Here is a 21561-nt window from a genome sequence, read left to right on the forward strand (position 1 = left end):
GAAGGAGTTGGTGGACGGCCGGGGCCACGAGACGAGCCAGAGGCAGGGTTCAGGACCAAGTGCGAAAGAATGAATTAAATCTTAAGCAACAAAGACCTAAATGTTTGCTGTAAGATATTCTTTCAAGGAAACACTTAAGATTAAGAGAAAATCCCAGCAAATTATACAATGGACCAGCTTCAGCATTCCATCCTTCGTTTTAACTTCAATCTCCTTAAAATTTCCATTTCATCCGTCTTTGTTTGTCTGTTGTCTGTTGAAGATTAAGACTACATAGGCAGCATTATAGCCTTTACACACACACACACACACACACACACACACACACACACACACACACACACACACTAATATGTAAAGCAGTAGGGGATTGCTGTTACTCTATTTCAGTACACTATAGAAAGAAACTGGGGTGTTAATTGTGCTAAAAAGAGCTTAGGGATCTTAATAGTGACTTGCCGTTGCAGTGGACCCAACACACACACAGCTTTATTCTGCCTTTTGAATGTGTAGCATTTGTTTAATCGCTCACAGCTGGGTTTTTAGAAAACTGCCTTTTCTTTTCTGTGCTTCACCACTATTTTCTATCTTGTTTGTGTTCATTCTCTTAAGTTCCTTCATGTTAATACTTAAGACTCAGCATGAATATGCATGTTTGTAGCATTCTATTACCAGGATATGGTGCTTCAAACCTTCAAAGCATCAATAGTCGGAGCCACATTGGCAGATAGTTGTCCTGTTTGGTCTTGTTTTTTCCCAACATATTGATATGTGTGTTCATCTTGTCAGGAAATCATTTGGAACACATTAATTATACATGTTTGTAATCTAAAAACTTAAATGCACAGTCATGGAATTTTAAAACAGTTGTACAATCTTTACCCTACATTCACCTTGCACTCTCACTGGCTTGTGTCCAGACATCACATCCACTGGCAGCTGAGGAGACTTAATGTAATAATACTGCAGGTTCAAAATGGTTTTTGAGTCGGACTACTGAAATCCTCTGCAGACCACTTGAATTATTATCCCGAGTTAGGAAACAAATCCTTTGCTGTCTGAAACGGTGTTCAAACCGTTTCCCCAACACAAGAATGTGTTCCACCCAGATAACAGACATGATGTCTGATGATGGCTTTTTCGCTCCACTCTAAGCATCCTCTTGACCACACACTGATCTCCCCTGAAGGGATGACACCCCATTGTAATAGATCATTTTACAGATCTAAAGAGGCATGACTGAGCATCACACACTGCATTGTGATGCCCTAACATTTCTTTATTTTATATTATAAAACCTGGTCTTGTTTTCTTGTCAGTCACATACAGTTTCTCGGCCTACAAATACAAAGTTGTGTATATTGCCCAACAGTCATTGACATAAACTGTCTATTTTTAAAGAGACAAAAAAAAGTTAATAAATGTGTGTTGGGGGACATTTAAGGGGCAAAAAAATGCAATCGTTTTTGCCATCTCAGCAGAAAGACTTGTTCTACGATTGTATGCTCTGCTAAAAGTTTCTCTGTGTAGAAGGTGTCATGTGCAAGAACTATCAAATGATATATCAGCCAAAAAATGAAGCACATCTTTAAGGAACTGTATGGAGATTCTGTTCCTTGGTTCCTTGGAATTTTATCTATTGTAAAAACATACCTTTTTGTGGTGTAACCAGGACAGGGACTGAGCTGCTGCTTAATCTCATTCTAAAACCACTATGTGCTACAATGTTTTTTTTATGTTTCTTTTAAGTAATTTACCTAAGTGTCAGACATCTTGTGTCATCAGCTTCCTCCATTACTGCTTGCAGATTTACAAAGTCCCCATCTGCTGCTACCTTTGAGGTTGCTATAGAGGTGTCACAAAGGCCGAATATTAAATTGCTGTGACAATTCAGTTCAATCAACACACCACAGCAGAAAAAGGGGATTGGCCAAAATTTGCGTTCAGTTGCTCTGACATCACGCGTCATGAAAATCACTTTCACCTGTAAGAAAACCAGCAGGCACCTTTCAGGACCTGCTAGCGTTAAGGTGTTGAGATAAGGTTGAAATCATTTGCTTGCTTCAGAGAAGTGACTTTCATATAAGGTGATCAGGAGCACAGGAGAACCTCAAAGCATTGTACTCCACACCCCATTTATTTTGTTCTTGGTTTTTAGACATTACAAATATTGTCACATAATTCTGCAGGTTCTGTGTATGACCAGTCATTTTATTTCAATTACCCAACCACAAAAGATGTTGGCATGTTTTAGGAAATGTTTTGGAATGATCACAAATATTTTTATCCTGGAACAACAGCAAGAGATGGAAGAAATAAATACATTGTAGCTGAAAATGTGGAAAAGCTAAACTGAAAATGCAACACAAAAACAACTGTTTACAAAAACGATACAGCAAAAAGTACCTCTAAAGACTTTCGATGTGTAAAACAAAATGTTGTTCTACCCGCGAGGTAGAGTGAAGCTGTGTAGTGTCAGCTATTGGGACATCAACTTCAGAACAAAGGACTGAACAAATTGACAGAAAAGGCTGTTTTTGTGTTGACGATTAGTCTAGTCCTGGAGATATTTTTGTCACATATGGTGCACCATAAAACAAAAAACACTGCACACCATCTGAAACAACCGTGTTTTTAAGGACCGGTTTAGAACCAATTAATAATTAGAAAAATGTATTTTTCCTTCAGGGATGAATGACACATATTTTTAATTACATTTTTATTGAAAAAACGATTTAAATGTATATTTTAGGAGAGTAGGAGCTCTATTTTTATCAAGCCTATTAAATAATAAAGCGTAGACAAAATGAAAATGGCAGTTATGTATTTCTTACAGTCCTAAAAAAACTATATGTCCTTAAGAACATGATCAACTTCATGCTGCTTTAATACGAGAGAAGAAGACAAATTAATCTTTCGTTTATCATTCTGTCTTTCTTTCACTGAGGGCTCCGTTATCTGCTGCCCGATCTAAATCTCATCTCGGACTGAAATGGAGCTTTTCCTTCTCTAAGTAAACTCTCCACTTCCTCTAAGTTTACACCTTTTCTTTCCTCTCCTTTTAATGTCAAACACTTTGGCACTCCATTGCTTACCAATGGGCAGTGCTTCAGATAACCATAGGCTCCCATTCCACTCAGACACACACAAAAGGATAATTTCATGCACTGAAGCTCTTTAAAAAGTATGGGATCCTGTCAAGTGGCAAGCTATTACTGGGAGCTATTCATTGTCTGTCTAGAATGAGCGTGTAGGTGGAGTGGCGGCAAAGAACATGCATTAGCACACACAGAGACATGCAATACGTAACATGAGTGGTAATTACATTTAAGTTTGTCTTAAGAGTATGCGTGGGAGGAAGATAGCAAGGATGCAACCCGGACCCATTACACAATTATTTCCTGGATGTGTTAGGAAGGTTTGTGAGCATACAATACATGTGGGAGGTATAGCTTTGTGCAGTTTTTGTGAGTATATGTGTTTTTTGTGTGGCACTATATCAGGATTTTCAATGCGGGACTAACCAGAAAATTATTCTATATTATTTAATGCTTCACTTTGAGGCAACTGCTTCCATATGCGACCAATTCAACAAAGCCTTGTCTGCAGCATCTGCCGTCCAAACCTTTTCTAAAAAATTTGAAATACGGTCAGGAAGGCAGAAGAACAAATTGTTTCATTTGAAGAATTTATTAATGAAACATTTTGCTGGAATAGAGGATAGATTGAATTGATGCATTATGAGGTCTTAAATATGTTTAAGACTTTTTATTCAATTCAATAAACTTTTTTAGTCCCCATGGGGGGCAAGTTAAAAGGCAAAATGGAGCACCATGACCAAAACCTTAAAGAATAGTGCAAAATACAGCTAAACAAGTAATAAACTTTTGAGTACAAACAAAATGAGAAAAAAACAAAAGCAAAAAAATGAAAACATTAAAAGACTGTCATTTTTGGAGGCCGGTAATTTAATTGGTTTTCCCACAAATAAGCCACGAATGCAAACATTCCATTGTCTCATCATATTCCAATTAACTCATGGGATAACTGGGTTATGTCGATTTTATTATATTAGTTCGTTTATTTATTTTTGCATTACGTAGTAAAATCATAGAGGAACTCAGTCTACCTTTAAAATTAACATAAATGCATGTATTGGGCTTCCTTGTTCATAATTGTCATGTTCACATGTAGCTACGCACAAATTTAAAACCGTTTTTGTGTGGCCTTGTACAGGCGTTGCCACTTAAACCAGGTCGAACTTTGGGGACTCTGATTTGGTAGTGGTGCAATGAAAATTCCCAAACTCAGAGCGTGGCTGGCTTATCTGTGAGACCAGACATTGCCACGAGCCTGATGGCATCTATGTTTGTTTTTTCAAATAAAAATAAACCAAGGCCGATCTCCTGGCATGATGGTAATCCATATGCGCTATTGCAAAGACACTAGCAATGAACTACACCATTTTGTGCCCAAACTGCATGATTTGCACCACTTCGACATTTCAAACTAAGCTTATTCCAACTGTAAGTTGTGGACATGTGCTAATAAAAAGCACAAAAGAAAAAGAAAAAGAAGCCTAACCCTACTTGTCCAGTGTGAACACCATGGGCTAAATGCACATTAAAGAATGCTTGTTTAGCTCCGTAAATGTCAGATTTCACTGGATCTTTATGGATTTTCTCGCAGGCTACCTTTAAATATGATTTCCCTTTGATTTTGATTATAAATTCTATAACAAAAAACACAAACTCTCCATTAGTCATTTTTTCCGGTAATGATGAGATTTGCAAATGGGAATGAATGCATTAGAGTTTATTAGCCTTCCCCAGATCTAAAGTAACTGAAGCTGTTTATACAAATTGCTTTAAAAACGATGCCTCTATTTTGTCAATTCAGGGACATCTTTTTTCCTCCCCTTTTAACATCTCCTGTAGAAATGATATAATAGTCATAACAAAAACCCCTTTGCCTTGTGGTTTATATTAATGGTGAATTGGTCTTATTTGACACATTCATTCAGTCTGGTACAAATACTCTATAAACTAGCTGTCAATGTGAAATTTATGGAATGAATCAACTTCTATACAAGGATGTGTGTTGCATCATAAGAAATACATGTTTATGTTTCCAGGCGTAATGTATAACTATAAAATTATAATAAAAACACAGACAGTTAGTTCAGAAAATAAAAAATAAATAAATAAACGGGAAAGACAATGCTTCGCTGTTCCAGTATTTCTTTGTCTGTTTGTTTTGTTCTGGAGGGTTTTTTAGGATTATACTAAGCATGCCAGTATAACACTGACAGGTTTCATAGAGTTTCTGTCAGGAGAATTACATACTCGTTTGACAAATGCAGACATAAATGAGTTCAGTCAGACAGAGTACCAAACTGGTACAATGTTTTGGTGACCAGATAAACAAATGAAGTGCCACACCTTGAATTCATACGATTCCTCGATGACCACCTCCAGCTTGACATGATCTCCCAGCATAGGACGGCCCATCTCTGCTATACGCCGTTTCTCTTCATCGTTTCCTGTCAGCGGCTCCTCTTCCTCCTCATTTTCCTCCTGCTTTTCCTCTAAAAAAGTTTCAAGACAACAATCTCTGTTAGCATAAACAACAACAACCTAAAGGATTTTAAGCAGCATGAGAAATTCTTTATCTTTAAAGCCTCGGGGGAGTAAAAATCAGTGGCTTTTGTAGGTAAAGAAGCCATTTAAAAAGTGCTGAAATGTTTTTTTTTTTTCTTTTTTAGTGGATGTGTTTAAGGTCATTTTGTCTGTATGAAATTTGCTTGGTTAAAATGTGAACGGAACCAGCAGCCTGAACGAAACTATCAGTTTCCATTATCTGTGACATTTCCTTATGTAAGAGATTCTTAAATTCCCTCAGAGAACCAGCATTTCTGTTAAAATTAAATGTCTGAGTTTGTTTTTTCCATGTAACTCAGTTTACAGTTACACGTCATTTTTGGGTCTCAATAAATTAATCTTCAGCACTCCTCATTGACCACTTCTCTCCTCCGTCCTAATCTTCTGCCTCTGTAATTGAGATTCTCTATGGAGCCAGAACTCTCTGCTGGGATCAAACAGAAGCACAGAGAACAGGCAGTGATCAAAATTTCCATGGGGAACAGTTATCCATACCATTGGCATCTATTATCACTCAGAGCATTGCGGGTCCACAGAAACTCCTCAGTCAGTTCCCTTGGGCTAAATTACAGCATGGAGTGCATATGTGAAATCACACAACTGCAACGCAATGTTGGTCATGATTATCAAAAATATGTTTGCTACACTCCATTTTTGCCAAATGTGGTGCTAGTTTAGCTATGACCTAAGTATTTCTTAAATTTTTTCTGTTTGTATTTGCAGCTAAAAAAAACAGAAAAAAGCTGTGTATTTGTTTTATTATTTTGATTAATTCAAATAATTATCTTAGGCAGTTATTTGTTAATGGGGTTTTCCTTTGTGTTAATGATTTATTTGTGGAGATTATTTTTATTCATTTTTTTTAATTATTTACTTTCTCATAAAGAAACAGCATACATTTTTTTTAAATAACATTTTTAACCAACATTTCATGTAGTCAACAGAAATTAGATTTTTGTTTCTATATAGCAGTGTTTTTCAACCAGTTTGCTGTGCCGCAGGGGATGGTCAGGTGTGCCGTGGGAAATTGCCCTCATTAACTGATCTAAAAACATTTCCCATCTCCAGGATATCAGCTCTGTGTTCATCCAAACAGGCCCTGATAAAACACTGACTAGTTAGGGATATGAAAGATCATAAAATACTTTTTTTGTGTGTTTATTTGATTCTATTAAAGACATTTTGATAAGAATGACGGTGCCGCGATTTAGCCGTAGCTTCAGACGTTTTCGGAAAAGTCCCGCCCCTTTAAGTGTCTACACCAATCATTCTTGGAGGCTTAATCACACGTCATCAGTCTGACCAATCCAAAGTAGTTAAAGTCTTCACTTCCTTGTTCTGATTCTGCTCATAACGTCTCTCAGTTCTAACAAAATACCAGCTAAAGCTCGTCTTTAGCGGTGTAGATTTCCACAGAATCCGGTATCAGACCGTGGAACAAGTGAACAAAACAATGAAGATCAGAGAAGCGAGTCCATCTCCAGTTCATCATCCAGTTCGGCGGCTGTTTGCACTACATCTCCCATGATGCATTGGGTTAAAGTGACAGCATCTCAGCGCACAATGATTCTTCGTTTTTAAACGTCTTAAAATGACAACGAACACACATCAAACAATTTTTAAATCTTCTAACTTAACTTTTATTACATCTTTTAGAAAAAACAGCTGCAACTTCCAGCTTTTTCTGCCAGAATTATCACACAAATGCATGTGAGATTGCGGAGGGGCTGTAGATCAATACAGACTATGAGTTTCTCCTTTTTTTTTTGGATGCTGGTGTGCCGCAGGGTTTTTGTCAAGTTTAAAGTGTGCCGTGGCTCAAAAAAGGTTGAAAAACACTGCTATATAGTACTCGCTGCCATTGCTTGTCAGATAATTAATTAAAGCAACTGCATTGGTTTCCATTGCTCATTGGAATCGTAATGGTTATGGATTACAAGATAACTAATGCAAAAGACAAATTGATTCATGTGTCTACCTCTTTGTTCAAAAATAATCCAGAGCAGATCTAATTTATCAAAAAAAAAAAAACTCTCCAAATATGCAAACTAATAATGGAAACTGATTTGGGGAATCTGATGAAGACGACCACATCACAGACAGCTTGGAGACTTTAATTACTTGCTAATATTTTGACACCATCTTCAGTTCTGGGGTTAATTATGATGTAGCGTAGCAACCCATAATTAAAAACTTACAGATAAATAAACAAGAGTTCGTAATATTTTGCTTCCCAAATTAACCTTAAAAAAATAATTTAATCATGGCTTTAAAGTCTATGTTACTGTTTTTCTTTTTCAAATGTACATTTTGCCCTTTCACATGCTTTAATGGAGGATGAACACAATGCGGTTAGGAGTATGTCGTTACAGCGGAGTGAGTCTGGGCAACTATGACCTTACTGAGTGTGTCCATGCATGCCTGGCTCCGTGTGTGCATGTGGGATTGTTCGGACATGGGGTCACCACCCTCCACTGGGTGCTTGTGTTTTCAGCTGTTCTCACTCTGGGCACTGCTCTGTCCTAATGCTGTGCTTTCTTTGCAGCCGGATGACTGACGGAGGTTCAGCGCACTCGGCCTCCTGCTGTCCGGAGGCTCTGCCGGTCCAAATCAAAAACCAAAAGAAATGCTGGAAAGTTCAGAAGCTTTGAAGAAAAAGTTGGATGTTACCCCTGATTTTTGAAGAACTTTACGTTTCTGGGCTTCTTTATACTGATTTTTTTCTGTTAAATTTGAGAATTATTGGTAGTGATTTTAGTATGACTGCTTCCTTCACAAGCAGAACAGAAATTAGTTTTAAACCTCGACTTCTTACTGGATGTTTTTGCAACAAAAAAAGTCACCATAGTTTAAAAACGAACATGTAAACATTAAAAATTAAAGTTGCAGTTTCTTTTATTGTTTTATTTGTAATAAATGAAAAGAGTTACTGGAAGACATATTTTGAAATATTTAATTAAAAAAAACTGAAGCCACAGACAGGGAATACTGGACGCGTTTCAAATTGTATTTTAGGGCTTAATTTGGTAGTTCAATTCAATTCTATTGAATTCACAGCAAATCCCTATTTACTTTATCTTCATGTTCATAAACTGTTTAATGATTCACAAACCCTAGATTTTAACGAGACTTTCTAAAAAAGAAAAAAGAAAAAACTTTCAAACTAAAAGCATAAAAAATAACAATTAGATTGTAAAAAATAAATCTAAATATTATTGGCAGCAAAAGTAAAAAATGCAAAAAACACACAACAAAATTATTCTGTGAATAGAAAAAGCCGACATAAACGTGCTTGACAGAGCCACAAACATGAGCTGGTAATAATGACTACATGCACAACATAGTCAAATGCACAGTCACACAAACACAAATGGGTCAAGGCCATAATGCATTAAGCATGGCTCATTTAGCACTGAGAAGAACCACATCAGTTCATAAGTACACTCATTAAACACACTAACTGCAGTGTGTGCGTGCGTGTTTGGATCCCCGAGGTGTTTGATCTCCTGACTGACATAATGTGATTTACAGCCTTTGATCACTATGAGCACTGCTGAAGGCTCATAAACACACACTGCCTTTAAAACAGTGATGGAAAACCCTAGTGTGTGGGAAAGTAAATGATAAATGTGAGGGTTGCAAAAAGGGCAAGTGTCCTAAAATGACTACATTATTTCTACAAGATATTAGTTATGAACTCCTTTTATTCTGTATTTGCTTCCATGGTTTTTGATTCTGGATCACCAATCATAAACGGTATCATTATTATCATTATTATTATTATTATTGTTGTTGTTGTTGTTTTTATTATTATCTATTTATTTATTTTTCATTTAGTTAGGATTGATACCAATCACATCCAAAAACTGAATTCTCAGGACTGTAGGGGGCGCTGCACTGGGTCTCTTTATGCCTGAGTCATATTTTATCCCAGAAATATAATTGAATCTGTTACACATTCAATTAATCATGCTAATATTTTATAAATATTGTTTTTTTATGCAAACAAAAGGCATTTTTAAAACAAATTGTACATGAATTAACTACATTTATCTTTTAATAAGGTGGCTTGTTGCATATGAATTGGTATTTACATGACCTATGAAAACTGCAGCCTATCAAGCCCTAGCAAAAACAGATAGCAGCGAACCAAAAGCAAATAAAAAAAAAGCTGAAATAAGAAAAAAAAAGTAAATAGAGGATAGGAGGGGAACAAAAGTAATCCCCCCTTTTGCAAACCCCTGGAAAATATAACTTAAAAAATAAGAATAAGAGAGAAAAGAGTGGAGCTGGAGCAGAGCTCTTGAGTGTTTAACAGAACTCCCAGATCAACAGGCCTGCAGAACAAAAGTGATCACGACGGAAGGGTTCTGCATTTTGTCACTCAGGAAATTCCTTGCATGTGTTTTGATAAGGTTTATTTTGTCATTTAGATGTGAAGATCTTTATTCATTTCTCTGATATTATCTTTTTATTGACAACTGGGTAAATCAACAAAAGGCCAGATAAATTATTCTGAAGTTGCTTCAAAAGATTCATTTTGATTTGATTTGCTCCAGAAACTTACAAATTACTGCGCACTGTGACTTTACACAACTAACTATGCTATCTGTGTCATGTGCATTTACAAAACAGCTACGATCTAAAAGTTTGTCTGTGGATAAAAAAGGAACTTTAAATTAAAAATCAGAAAAAAGGACATTAGTCACTAAGCTCTTGCATGTAAAAAATAATTTAGTTTAATTTAATTAATGATTAAGATAAATACATTTTACCTACTGTGAGCAGCATATGTCATTGTGATCTTTTAGCATCACATAAACATTATTTAGTTTTTATAAAACATTTATACCTTTAGCCAAATAAATAAAAAAAAATGTCAAAGGTACATTTTAGGAAACAAAAGTGTGTTTGTTTATCTTTTGAAACCTTTTCATTCCTGCTGCATTTAAGAAAATTTGAACTTTCCACAGTTACAAATGTTTGCAAAAACATTAATATTTATTATGATCAAATGTAAGAAAATGAGCCCAGATGTAATTCTACTGTTAATGTTACCCATGGTAAAAAAAAAAAAAAAGGTTGGATAAAATAGTTGAAGTCCTGCTTAACCATTCCTGAAGTTACTCCAAGCATGATTTATGGTTTCAGATTAGTGCAGTAACAAAAGTGTCATTTATCATGCGATGCTCTATAAAAGTCAAACTATGAATGCAGCTCACATTAACGGTTATAAATGGATGCAGAGACACTAGACTTTGCAATAGATCCCACATAAATCTACACAAGTGGGACTTGTAAAGCATTTTTTACCAACCTAATTAAAGTTGTTTTAAATGAATGCATGAGAGATGATGTTTTGTTTTGTTAGTAACCCGAATATTTCACTAACAACCCATGACGTGCATTCTTTGTGGTGATTGGCTGTCACACCTGTCTGGTTCTTCCTGCTGCGTCTCCATTGGGGGGTTTCAAGCACAATGTAGAAGGAGGATTGCTTATTGTACTCCTCCCGGTCTAAGATCCTAATGGTTATGGTCTTCCTGTATGGGACAACACACATACACACACACAGAGGGAGGTGGTAAATGCATGCATGATGAACGAAAAGCATGACAAACTTAATACTGAAGATGCGCACGCAAGCACACTCACACACACACACACACACAGAAGGTGGAGTCATGGATGCAGTGAGATGAGGTGGCCCACAGCTTGCTGCATGTTCGCTGTCGGAACACATCAGGAGGAGAGCAGCGGGAGCTCAAAGACGATTTTTCCAGAAAAAAGTCTCCTCCGGTGTGTTGTTGTTGAAAACATGCAGCCTCTGCAGTGTGGCGGACACTCGGGGGGGGGTTTAACATTCACAGGTGCTCACCCTCTTCCTGAACTTTGTTGTCACTCCCCTCCACCAGACGAGGCTCTCCAAGCTCTACATAGAAGGTTTTGTTCTTCTCGTATTCCTCGTCGTCAATTATTTTCACCTTGATGGTTTTACTGAAGGCGGGAGGAAGGGAAGGGGTGGAGAAAGGGACAACAGAGAAGGTAGAACAGTAAGAAAAGAACAGCCCGGAAACCAGAAAATAGCAGAGAAACAGAAGAAAAAGCTGCATTTCCCACAAGCACCTATAAGGATCTTGAGCTGATGTCACCTCTGATGTCAACCTAATCTTTGATGTTATCAGAGCAGCTCACATCGGAGAGAAAGGATTAATCTGATAACTCTGCTGCCAGGTTGTAGGCTAATCAAGGCTTGATTCACTTTAAAGCCTCAGTTTCATATCAGGTTCATTTTTATAATTGAAAAGATAGAACTTAATGATTTTGACCAAATGAAATCTGGCAGCAACTGCGGAGTCCATCAACTCATCTATTCACTTGATAAGTCCAATTATGTTACATCTTTTATCAAAACGGTCTACTAATTCTAACATGCATCTAGATGAAACACCAACAGTTAATGTCCATAAGTACAGTATACACTGTGTTTTCTTTTAGTAAGAATAATGCATTTTTCCTTTATCAAAACACCAGTTTATTTTGCAGATTTGGCAAATTCCATGATACTTATACAGATGGGATCATGGCTGCATAAATGTAAACAAGGATGCAGTTTCTAACTTGGTCCAGATTAGGTTCTGGTACATGGGTTGGCATTGGACCTACTCACTCCATTAAAAAAAAGAAAAACAACTAATGAGAAATGGTTGAAAAATACAAATTTGACAATAACCACAAACTCAATCAGATCTAATCTGACGGATTATCTGTAAATTTCAGGAAAATTGAGCAAATCCAAAGAGTGCCCATCCAATTTCTCACAAAGGCAACTAAAGCTGCACATTCCCCTATTGGCAGCACTCAACAGAGGATGGATGCTTTCTCCTAATATGTATAAAACAACAGTGTTGGGCATTACAATGCACCTCCTATAGCTCAATGTGATTTGTGATAAATAATCTCACGCCATAAAACATGGGGGGAGGGAGTCTGCTCCACGCCAACAGTCCAGCCTGTAACTCCTGCCCCAATTTTCAGAGAACCACTGCCGCTCTGCAGAGACTATGTCCTAGCATCCTAAATAAATAACAACTTTGAACGCTTTGAAAGCAAAACAAAATATGATCGGAGTGGGACTTCGAGAATTTTTAAGCAAATTCTATATGATGATTGTTTCTTTTGGGAGTATTATGTTAAACAACACATTGCCATAATCTCTGTTTTCATCAGGTCTTCGTCCTACATGTGCAAAACCAAGTTAATAAAAAAAAAAAAAAACTACATAAAACAGTCTGGCACAATTTTTAAAAGTTCCACTATATGGATTCTTTGCAGCCAAGTGAGATGCTGCATCCAACTTTTTCTTACTTCATCTCAAGTTCTTGTCAAATATTCTTTACTTGTCTATTCAGTGCCAGCATTTTCAAACCAGCCAGTTTATCACTTCAGGAGAGTCGAGTATAAAAGAGAAAGGATGTCGGCTGCTGAAGTGAATCATGTTACAAAAAAATTGGCACTGATGAGGTTTAGTCCATTCAAAATAGATCTGTAATCAGAGAAAAATGCACTGAAAACTGTTACTTCTACAGCAAAGAAACCATGCCAACAAAAATGTGTTCTGTAACCTGCTGGAATAAACATCAATGATCCAAATGAAACCATTTATCACTTCAAAAATACACAACAAGAACTGTACGGCATGTGATTCCAATTAATAACTTGGCTCACTTTGCCCTTCATCTGAACCTGATATGACAAAAAGGCAACAACATATCTTTAATATCTTATCTTTACTGAAACTGCACATAATCGATAAAACATCAGACGACCAACTTTTCACCAATAAGTGTAGCAGCAAGTAATCAAAGGGGCCTCTCAGAGAGCCGACCAACTAACTGACTATTTATTGCAGCAGTTAGTCTTTGTAATATTTGCCAGGGCAGTTCCCATTCCAGGTCATGGCAGCGACAGAGCGGGATGGAGTGTCCATAATGTGAGTGTGTGTGAGTGAATGAGAGCCCGCAGACATGCGTGTTTATCTTCTGTTTCCAGTCTGGAACAAAGCCCCCATCCTCATCCAAATTCCCTACAGGCAATCACAAAGGCAGCTGAGAGAATGCTTGTAATCTGTCCTTGAGGGCTTCAAATGGGAACACGGCATACACACACCTTACATAAGCATTATCTCTAATCACAGGCTTGCAACTTGTGTCAAATCATCTTTCCACCATTGCATTAGCATCATCACGCTTTCATAGTGGCTATTTATGCGCTTTTTCATGCAACACATCAGTCTGGACCAAAGTGTTTCCACTGGTGGGAGTCACTAATACTAAGTTAAAAGTGGAACAATTTAATTATAATCATTTTCCGAAAGGTCGGTCTGTTGACTGGATCATGGAAGCAAAGTTAATGCGTTCAAATCCAACCTCAAATGTTAGGGGTTATCCCATTACCCTGGAGATTTTGCCACATAGCTGTGTCCTGCAGTAACAGATGGGAAGCAGATTTCCCCTTTTGGCTGCAGAGATGCTCGTGGCCACCAGGCCGGGGCTAACACAGCAGCTGAGGAGCAGTTAAGGTAGAGCTGCTGCAGATGGTACCTTCCAGCTGGTAGAAGGGTTAGGTTATGCTTTACCTTGGTTACTAAAAGGCATGTGCATTAATAATAATCGGCTGTTTTAAATGATATATTCTCAAAGCCCATTAAATATTTTTTCAAATCAATTTAAGTGCAAATTTTTAAAAAGAATCCACTTTACACAGAAATATGAAACAGCATAATTTCCATGTGACAAGGGTTTAGTTTTTTTTGTTTTTTACGTCAATCAAAATCCATTTTCACCCATTTGAGGTGCCTTCGTGTTGCAATATTTTTAAAATGTAAAGATTCATTGCAATAATGATGGGGTTCAGAGAAGCGGGGTTCCAAAGACGAGCATCTAAGTGTTAAAAAGGCCAAATAATTTGCCAAGTTAAATGCTAGATTTATTAGCAGATGATGATTTAAATTGATATAAAATGTGGCGCTCTGTTCTGCACTTTGTTTGAGAGAGCAGCCAAGGAATAAGCAGAAAAAAATGTGGTATTTCTAGAAGAAAATAGGATAAAAGTTCACTTTTAAAGTTTTGAAATGATTTTAAGTTCTTTCAACTCATTGACAATAAAATATCGTAAATATACCTGAATCTTCAGTAGCTTTACTTTATGCCAAACAATAAATAGAAAAAAAAAGCATTTTTTTCATTAAAGTTTCATACCTGGAGCAATAACGTCAGAAGAATGCCTTCAGAAGCTCTTTGCACAGATCCCACCCAAAGATTAAGAGTTACTGTAAACCCCAAAGATGACTGCCATGCAGGGAAACACGCATTCACTCCCATTTATTTCATTAAACCAGCATATCCAGACAGCACATCAGCAGACACACACAAATAATGGTCTGGATTTATCATCCAGATCTGCACTCTGAACTCTCACTCACCCGAGAACACTCAGAAAATGCACACATACGGTCTTCCTGCATGACAAACATGCAGGCATACGACGCCCCGTCTGGTTGCTATGGAAACACTTTGTTTGAGTAACCAACAGTGGTAAGGAAGATTGTTTCCAGAGCTGTGATGTGTGTTTAGGGGACAGATGCTGCGCAAACTCAGTCCCATTTGTATCCATCAATGTGTGGGTGTAATAAAGTGCGTGAGAAATTGATATTGCTCTGTAATATTAGAGGGAGGTGGTTTCTTTTACTGCATCTGCGCTTCATCAACTATATTTAGATTTAATCAAGTTACAATAAGAAAAAGAATGCATGAAGCTGTATTTCTGCCTATTTTAAAGCAGTTGCTTCATTAAAAAAGTGTAAAAATCTTGACGTACCGCTTTCTTTAGACCTTTACCTTAATCACCAGCGAGCTTCACTCGCACCTTTTCCTTCCTTGTGAAGACAAGCGTGACTTCGAAGCCAAGCAGCAGGCTCTCAAACAGAGGTGGTATCACACTTGCATGGCAAGCATTCACAGATTTTTCACACTGAAGTGCTTTTCCGCCCACAGATGAGCACAAATGCATTTTGGCAAGATCAATCCAAAAAGGCTTACACACACACACACACACACACACACACACATTTTACTTTAGAAACCACAGTTCTGTCCTTACACAGAGATGCCCTCCATCTGACTTTGCTTCAAAGCATAAAAAAACAAGCAAGTGTCTGAGCAGCTGTGACAAATTTCCTACTTTGGAGAATCTTCATCACATGCATCGCATTTGTTCTCTCCATTCATCAGAGGTTTGTCTCACTCTTCTTTTAATGTGAAAGGCCTTAGTCAAGATTTGGAAAATGTTTTACTGGAACTGCCTGAGGAAACTCCTCAGACTAATAAGAAATGGAAAAAAATGACACAATTTTCACATTTTCTCTTGGTTGGTTACATTTAGTTCAAAAGGCAAACAGTTTTCGTGGGTTCTTGCTCATCCTGTGATTTGGATGACAAATATGTGGTTTCATGCAAGATCAGATGTTTATTAACTGTTCAGATTTGTGTGCTAACTGAAAGTGATGACAATTGTGTTGTTAACATGCTCTTGTGGCTTTTTTGTCATAATGGAGTACATAATAAGGATATAATCTTAAAATTGCATTTTTGAGTATTTCTTTATTCAAATCGTGTGAATTTGTTTTCCTCATCCGAGTTGGCATCTGGCTTAAAACTGTACAGCCGAAGGACTCCAAAATTGCCCGCCGTTTTTGTTGCATCACTAATGCTAGGTTGGGTTTTTGAGGTGCTGTAAGCTAGTGGACGAACACGGAAACAAATGGATGACAAGAAGGTGGGAAGGCTTATTCTGCACCAAAGATCCCGCCCACAACTTAGAGGGAAATTTCTAATGAACTACTGCAACTCTGCAAACTATGTCCTAGAAAATGAAAAATGAAAGGTTTTTTATTTTTGGCTTAAAAAACCCAATCAAAATTAAAAGATTACTTTTACACTATATCAATAGATTATTAGAGAGGGACTTTAAATACACAAAAAAACCAAAGACAAAAATCACTTAATTCTAACTGATTTCGATAGAAATCTGATTGCAGCTTTGGTTATCTGCATTTGTATTTTAAAACCCATTAAAAATACAATAAATCGATTATGCAAATACTAATTTCCTTTTAATGTTTACATACTTTGAACAACTTTTTTACATCTCTTTCAAAAGAAAATTCGAATAACTAAAATATACATGTCTATAATATATGTACTTTTTTTTTAATAACTAATGCATTATTAATTACTTGACGGGCGCTGTTAATGACTTAACATATATTGTGGAACTTCAAAGTAAAAGTTTTCCCAATTGCTGATTTTGACTTTACGGTGAGTGAAAACCTAAATGAAACAGCCACTTTGGGTTTTCCACAGAGCGTGTTCCATGGCATCAGCTCTTTCCCTTACTTGAAACACGGAACAAGCTCACACAGGAAGTTGCAGAGCAGTCACTCCCTCTCTCCTCAGCAACCTGCCTTCCTGCCACAGCTGCGTATTTGGATCGGAAAGTTTGAGTTTGGAATCACCCCTTTCTTGTGAAAAAGGAAAATGCAGCTTCTGTGTGTGTGTGTGTGTGTGCGTGCGTGGGGGTGTGCGTGTGTGTGTGTGTGTGTGTCTGTGGGAGGAATAAAAGCAGTGGACATCACTATAATGGAACAAACCTTCATGTTTGTCGTTTTTTATGGCTGTTGCTGTGATACAAACCCAACGTAACATTAGAAAATCCTCTTAAAATGACATTTACATGCCCAATGTCAAAATACGAGTGGATTTTTTTTTCTGCTTCTGCGCGTGTTTGTATGCCCTAATTCAACCCGATTGGTAAAGTGGGAGTTGTTTGTGTGCGTTTGTGTAAAGTTCTGCCCTCTCAGTCTGTGAACTGCTTTATTTGTGTGAAACAGATTGCTGGTGGGTGGATTTTTGGTCACAGACTACAAAAGAAATGTGTGTGTAGAAAAACTCAACAGTGAATAGTCCAGTCATCAGGGATTGCTTGTTTGTAAGTTTATCAATTTACATTTAAATGAAAAGTCTCTAAAAAAGCAGGCAGAGAGTTGAGTGTACTGTTACACAGATTTCTATGAGGGAGCTGCGAGGTTTTTAAGTGAACCACTATGCTGTTTCATATGGCAAAGCTGATAATAAGGCAGGGCAAGTTGGAAACCGCAACAACAGGCCTCCACTAACAAGAACAAGTCGACTCACTATTGCACACCACATTGACTTCACAGCAGACACACACACCTGGAGTACAGCTGCTGTCACTCACATAGATCAGTCTATTTCAAATAGACCCTTTGTGTATCAAATCCACCTATCATACTTTTTTTGTGGACTTGTTTTCTTTTCTTTTTATTACAATCTATTTTTTATTGTTTCATTCATATTCAGTTTAAATTTTAAATTTAGATAAACCGGATGATGTAAAACATAAAATTAGATGGTCTTGAGTTGGATTTGTAATCTAGACAGAAACATTCTTGAAAAAAAGAGGATTGCAGATTAGATTACAATTGACCAATTTAGAGGATTTAAATGACACTTTTTGTCTTTAATTGTTAAATATTTTTATTGCTCAACAATATGAAGTTTGGTTGATAAAACATTAAAACAAACGTGTTAAGTTTTAGAAATGCATCTAAAAATATAGGAAAGACCGTCTAATGTTTGGGGTCTAGATGTTACATGTCACTACCACTGCAACCACAGGGGGCGCCACATGAGTGTTGAATGGTGGAACTGTATCAGTTCCAACAAAAAGTGTGGGCATTTTTTTTTACCCATAATTCAAAGTAATATGCAATTCTCAATCAACAATTTAATATGCAATTCAGGCTTGCAATCTAAAAAAAAACATTTTAGAATTAGAATTCAATCTGAAAACTTACCTCAGTTTGACAATTTTAAAAATAAAACCAGTTGAATTTTAAATTGTCATGAATTATGGGTCTACAACAGTGGATGTGTTGTTCACACGTCAAGGCAAGGCTGCTGTATTTCTACTCCCACAATGCATCTGCTTTTAAACAAAATTAAGTAGTGAAATACATAAAACAGCAAACAATGACTGGGGAAACTCAGGTCCTTTATTGTTTGCAAAAAATAGAAAATAAAGGTGTGATTCATATTAGTATATCTACAGGTTATTTTCTTCTTTTAAATTTAGTGGGGGAAAAAAGAAAACTAAACTTTTCTATTTCACACATTCAACACTTTGTTTTTGGGACCAATATAAGGTGCTTTCTAATAGCCGGCTGTCATCCATATTGGCAAAAATTTATAACATAAAAACATTATTCAAATCTTTTTTTAAACCGTTTTTTTGTTTTGTTTTTTTGCTATTTAAATTTCCTGAAAACATAAGCAAAGTGAAAGACTGTGGTGAATCAGGAAATGTATCTCTGCTCCTTTAAGCTTGTGCAAGTTAGGTTTCCATTCGACAATAGCATGACATCAGAGCTGGCAGGGGAGATGGGAAAATCAATTTTAAACCTTTAAAAATAAGCCAAGTAAGTGTCCAAGGATGGTTCCTTAAAATGTGCACAGAACAAGTGCCCTAATCAGCTTCTGTTTACTTTGAGAAACACTTACAGCTCTCCAGAAGTTTGGCCAGGAACCACAGTGACTGTTTTAATCTGCTCATACATACAGATAGTACTGAACGGAGCTGTAAAAATCCTGTTTATAATGACGGTCCTTACTGAACAGTACAAAACAGAGCGGCTGAAAAAGTAACTCTCCATTTTTGTCAAACCAGTGAAAGTGTGTGCGTGTGTCAAGTCTTGCATCATGTCCTTTCCTGTCTTATTTAAACAATTTTCTATCAAAGGGAGTTTCCCTATCATCTATTTGACTCCCCATATCTCGTTGAGCTGTCTTGCTCTCCCATCATTCCTCTTTGCAGTAGCTTATATCTTGTTAACCAAATAAGGAGTCTGGAAAATCCATGGGACTCCCTCACAATCGCACACAGCTTTACACAGGAAATGTCTCTCAGGAGCTTGTAAACTTTATCGAAAAAACACAAATGAGCATATGCCCGTGTATGGACTCGTGCTGTCAGGAACCTAAATCTGTCCGACCAGTCAGTTGCCTCACTTCTGCAAATTAAAAGCAGGAGCATCAATTATTGAAGTCACCGGTAAAAGGCCCACTGTCATGGTGGGAGAGACATTGTAAGTATTTCTAGTTCAGGCAAAGTCCTTTAAGAAAACCTGTTGATTTTACTCCCTTCAAACCATTTCCTCACTTTCAAAACACTTTTGTTTGGTTATTTCAGTCTGGATAAAGTGAGAGGGTGCAAAGCTCAGCATCTTTATAGTATAAGACAAAGTCACACTCAATCTGCAGCCTCCAGACAAACTCAATGGAGCTTATTGACAAAGACGAAGAGGAGTGACAGATGGCGAAGCCACAAAAAAAAAGTGTATATCTTAAATATATATATATATATATTTAGCACATGTATCGTGTTCTGCATGTTCAAACCGAACTCTACATAATGAGACAGGAGTGAAAGAGTGCAGGAAAGGAGCAGCAGAGGATATGAATGCTAATAGGCTGATGCTGCCAACACCGCTGCAATGCTTCATCCTTTCCAGGATATCTATGAGATCTAAACGGCGTGATGGGAGCAGGGCGTGCGGAAAATGACGCAGGGTCAAATGGACTAAGTGGCCCCTGGAGCTGCGAGCCAAACTGCGGCACAGAGAGCTCCTACTCTCTACCGAGACTTGATGAAATTCCAGAAGACCACCAAAGAAGAAAATTAGGCTTTCAGTGCAGCAGGCACTGCAGTGTTGTTTGATATCATCATCTTTTGGGCTGTTTTATTCTTAGATTCAAGTCTTATTTTCTGGCTGTAAAAGACATAAATGCTATAAATTTGCCATAAATCTGTTTTCCTTGTTTCTTTAAATAAAGTTATTTGAACATAAAGCAGTTTAAGTAAATGTAACTTAACAATCATCTTATATAGGAAAGTTAGAGATACATCAAATTGACATCACCATTATCCTGTTTTTAACTTAGTTATTTACCTAAATAGTTTTGTACTTTTGTATTTGATTGTAGTTGTCCTCATCAATTCTATTCAGATTCTCATTAAATCTTTTTTTTATTCTGATTTAATCTGTATTGGGATTTTTCAATAATACTGTATTATTTAATTTTGTCTTTCAAAACAATTTTTTCCTTATTATAATATACAAATGAATTACATATATATTCTATTCCAAAATACAAGAGTTGTCACAAAAAGAAAGATAAATACATTGAATAACCATTTTACATGGTTAAAATCAGGTTTTCTAACTTTCTATTTTTCTAGTTCACCTTATCAGGATTGTTTTCCTAATTTGAAAAACTATAACAGAACATGTCTTTGCTTTCAATAAAGTATATACAAAAGATAAAATAAAATAAAATTACAAAAACTCTCATGAATGTGTATGTTAAAGCTTATTCTACGAAATGGACTTTTGTATTGGGATTTCTTCACTGCACAAGTGTCATTTCTGATCAGTACTGATATGTACCAAAACAGTTTCTCCTCTATTTTCCTCCCTAAATTACTTTAAATGGAAGACACAATTCAGTACGATTTGATTTTCTAATGTATTAAAAATTAAGTGTTTTGTTTTAATCACTGTGCACCAATAAGCAGGGAACACGTGCAGCAGTATTGAAAGCTTGAGTCATTTTCCTTGTAAAAGCAATTTAAGGTTTTAATATTGTCGTTCAACTGTTCCCGTTTCAGTTCATTAGTTTCTCATGAAGTCTAATTACAAATGATTCTTTGTGGCTTTATTATTTTACTGACTCTGGCTTTTTAATGAGTTTCATCGAGATCT

At 36.7% G+C, this 21561-nt stretch overlaps 1 protein-coding gene across 2 annotated transcripts in view; it reads right to left on the reverse strand.

Moving 5' to 3' along the window:
* Positions 1-21561, reverse strand: part of slc8a1b (solute carrier family 8 member 1b) — a 128445-nt gene that overhangs the window by 28011 nt on the left and 78873 nt on the right. The window contains exons 5-6 of one of the 2 annotated variants that reach the window (XM_011484260.4): positions 11539-11657; positions 5442-5587 (exon numbers count right to left, since the gene is read on the reverse strand). In XM_011484260.4, the coding sequence (XP_011482562.1) occupies positions 5442-5587; positions 11539-11657 (265 nt within the window). Of the gene's footprint in view, positions 1-5441; positions 5588-11093; positions 11204-11538; positions 11658-21561 lie in introns of both variants that reach the window. The other variant, XM_011484261.4, reaches the window with a different exon arrangement.

The sequence above is a fragment of the Oryzias latipes genome, chromosome 15 (assembly GCF_053564925.1).
Source record: "Oryzias latipes strain Hd-rR chromosome 15, Olatipes_Hd-rR_3.1".
NCBI classification, from domain to species: Eukaryota; Metazoa; Chordata; class Actinopteri; order Beloniformes; family Adrianichthyidae; genus Oryzias; species Oryzias latipes.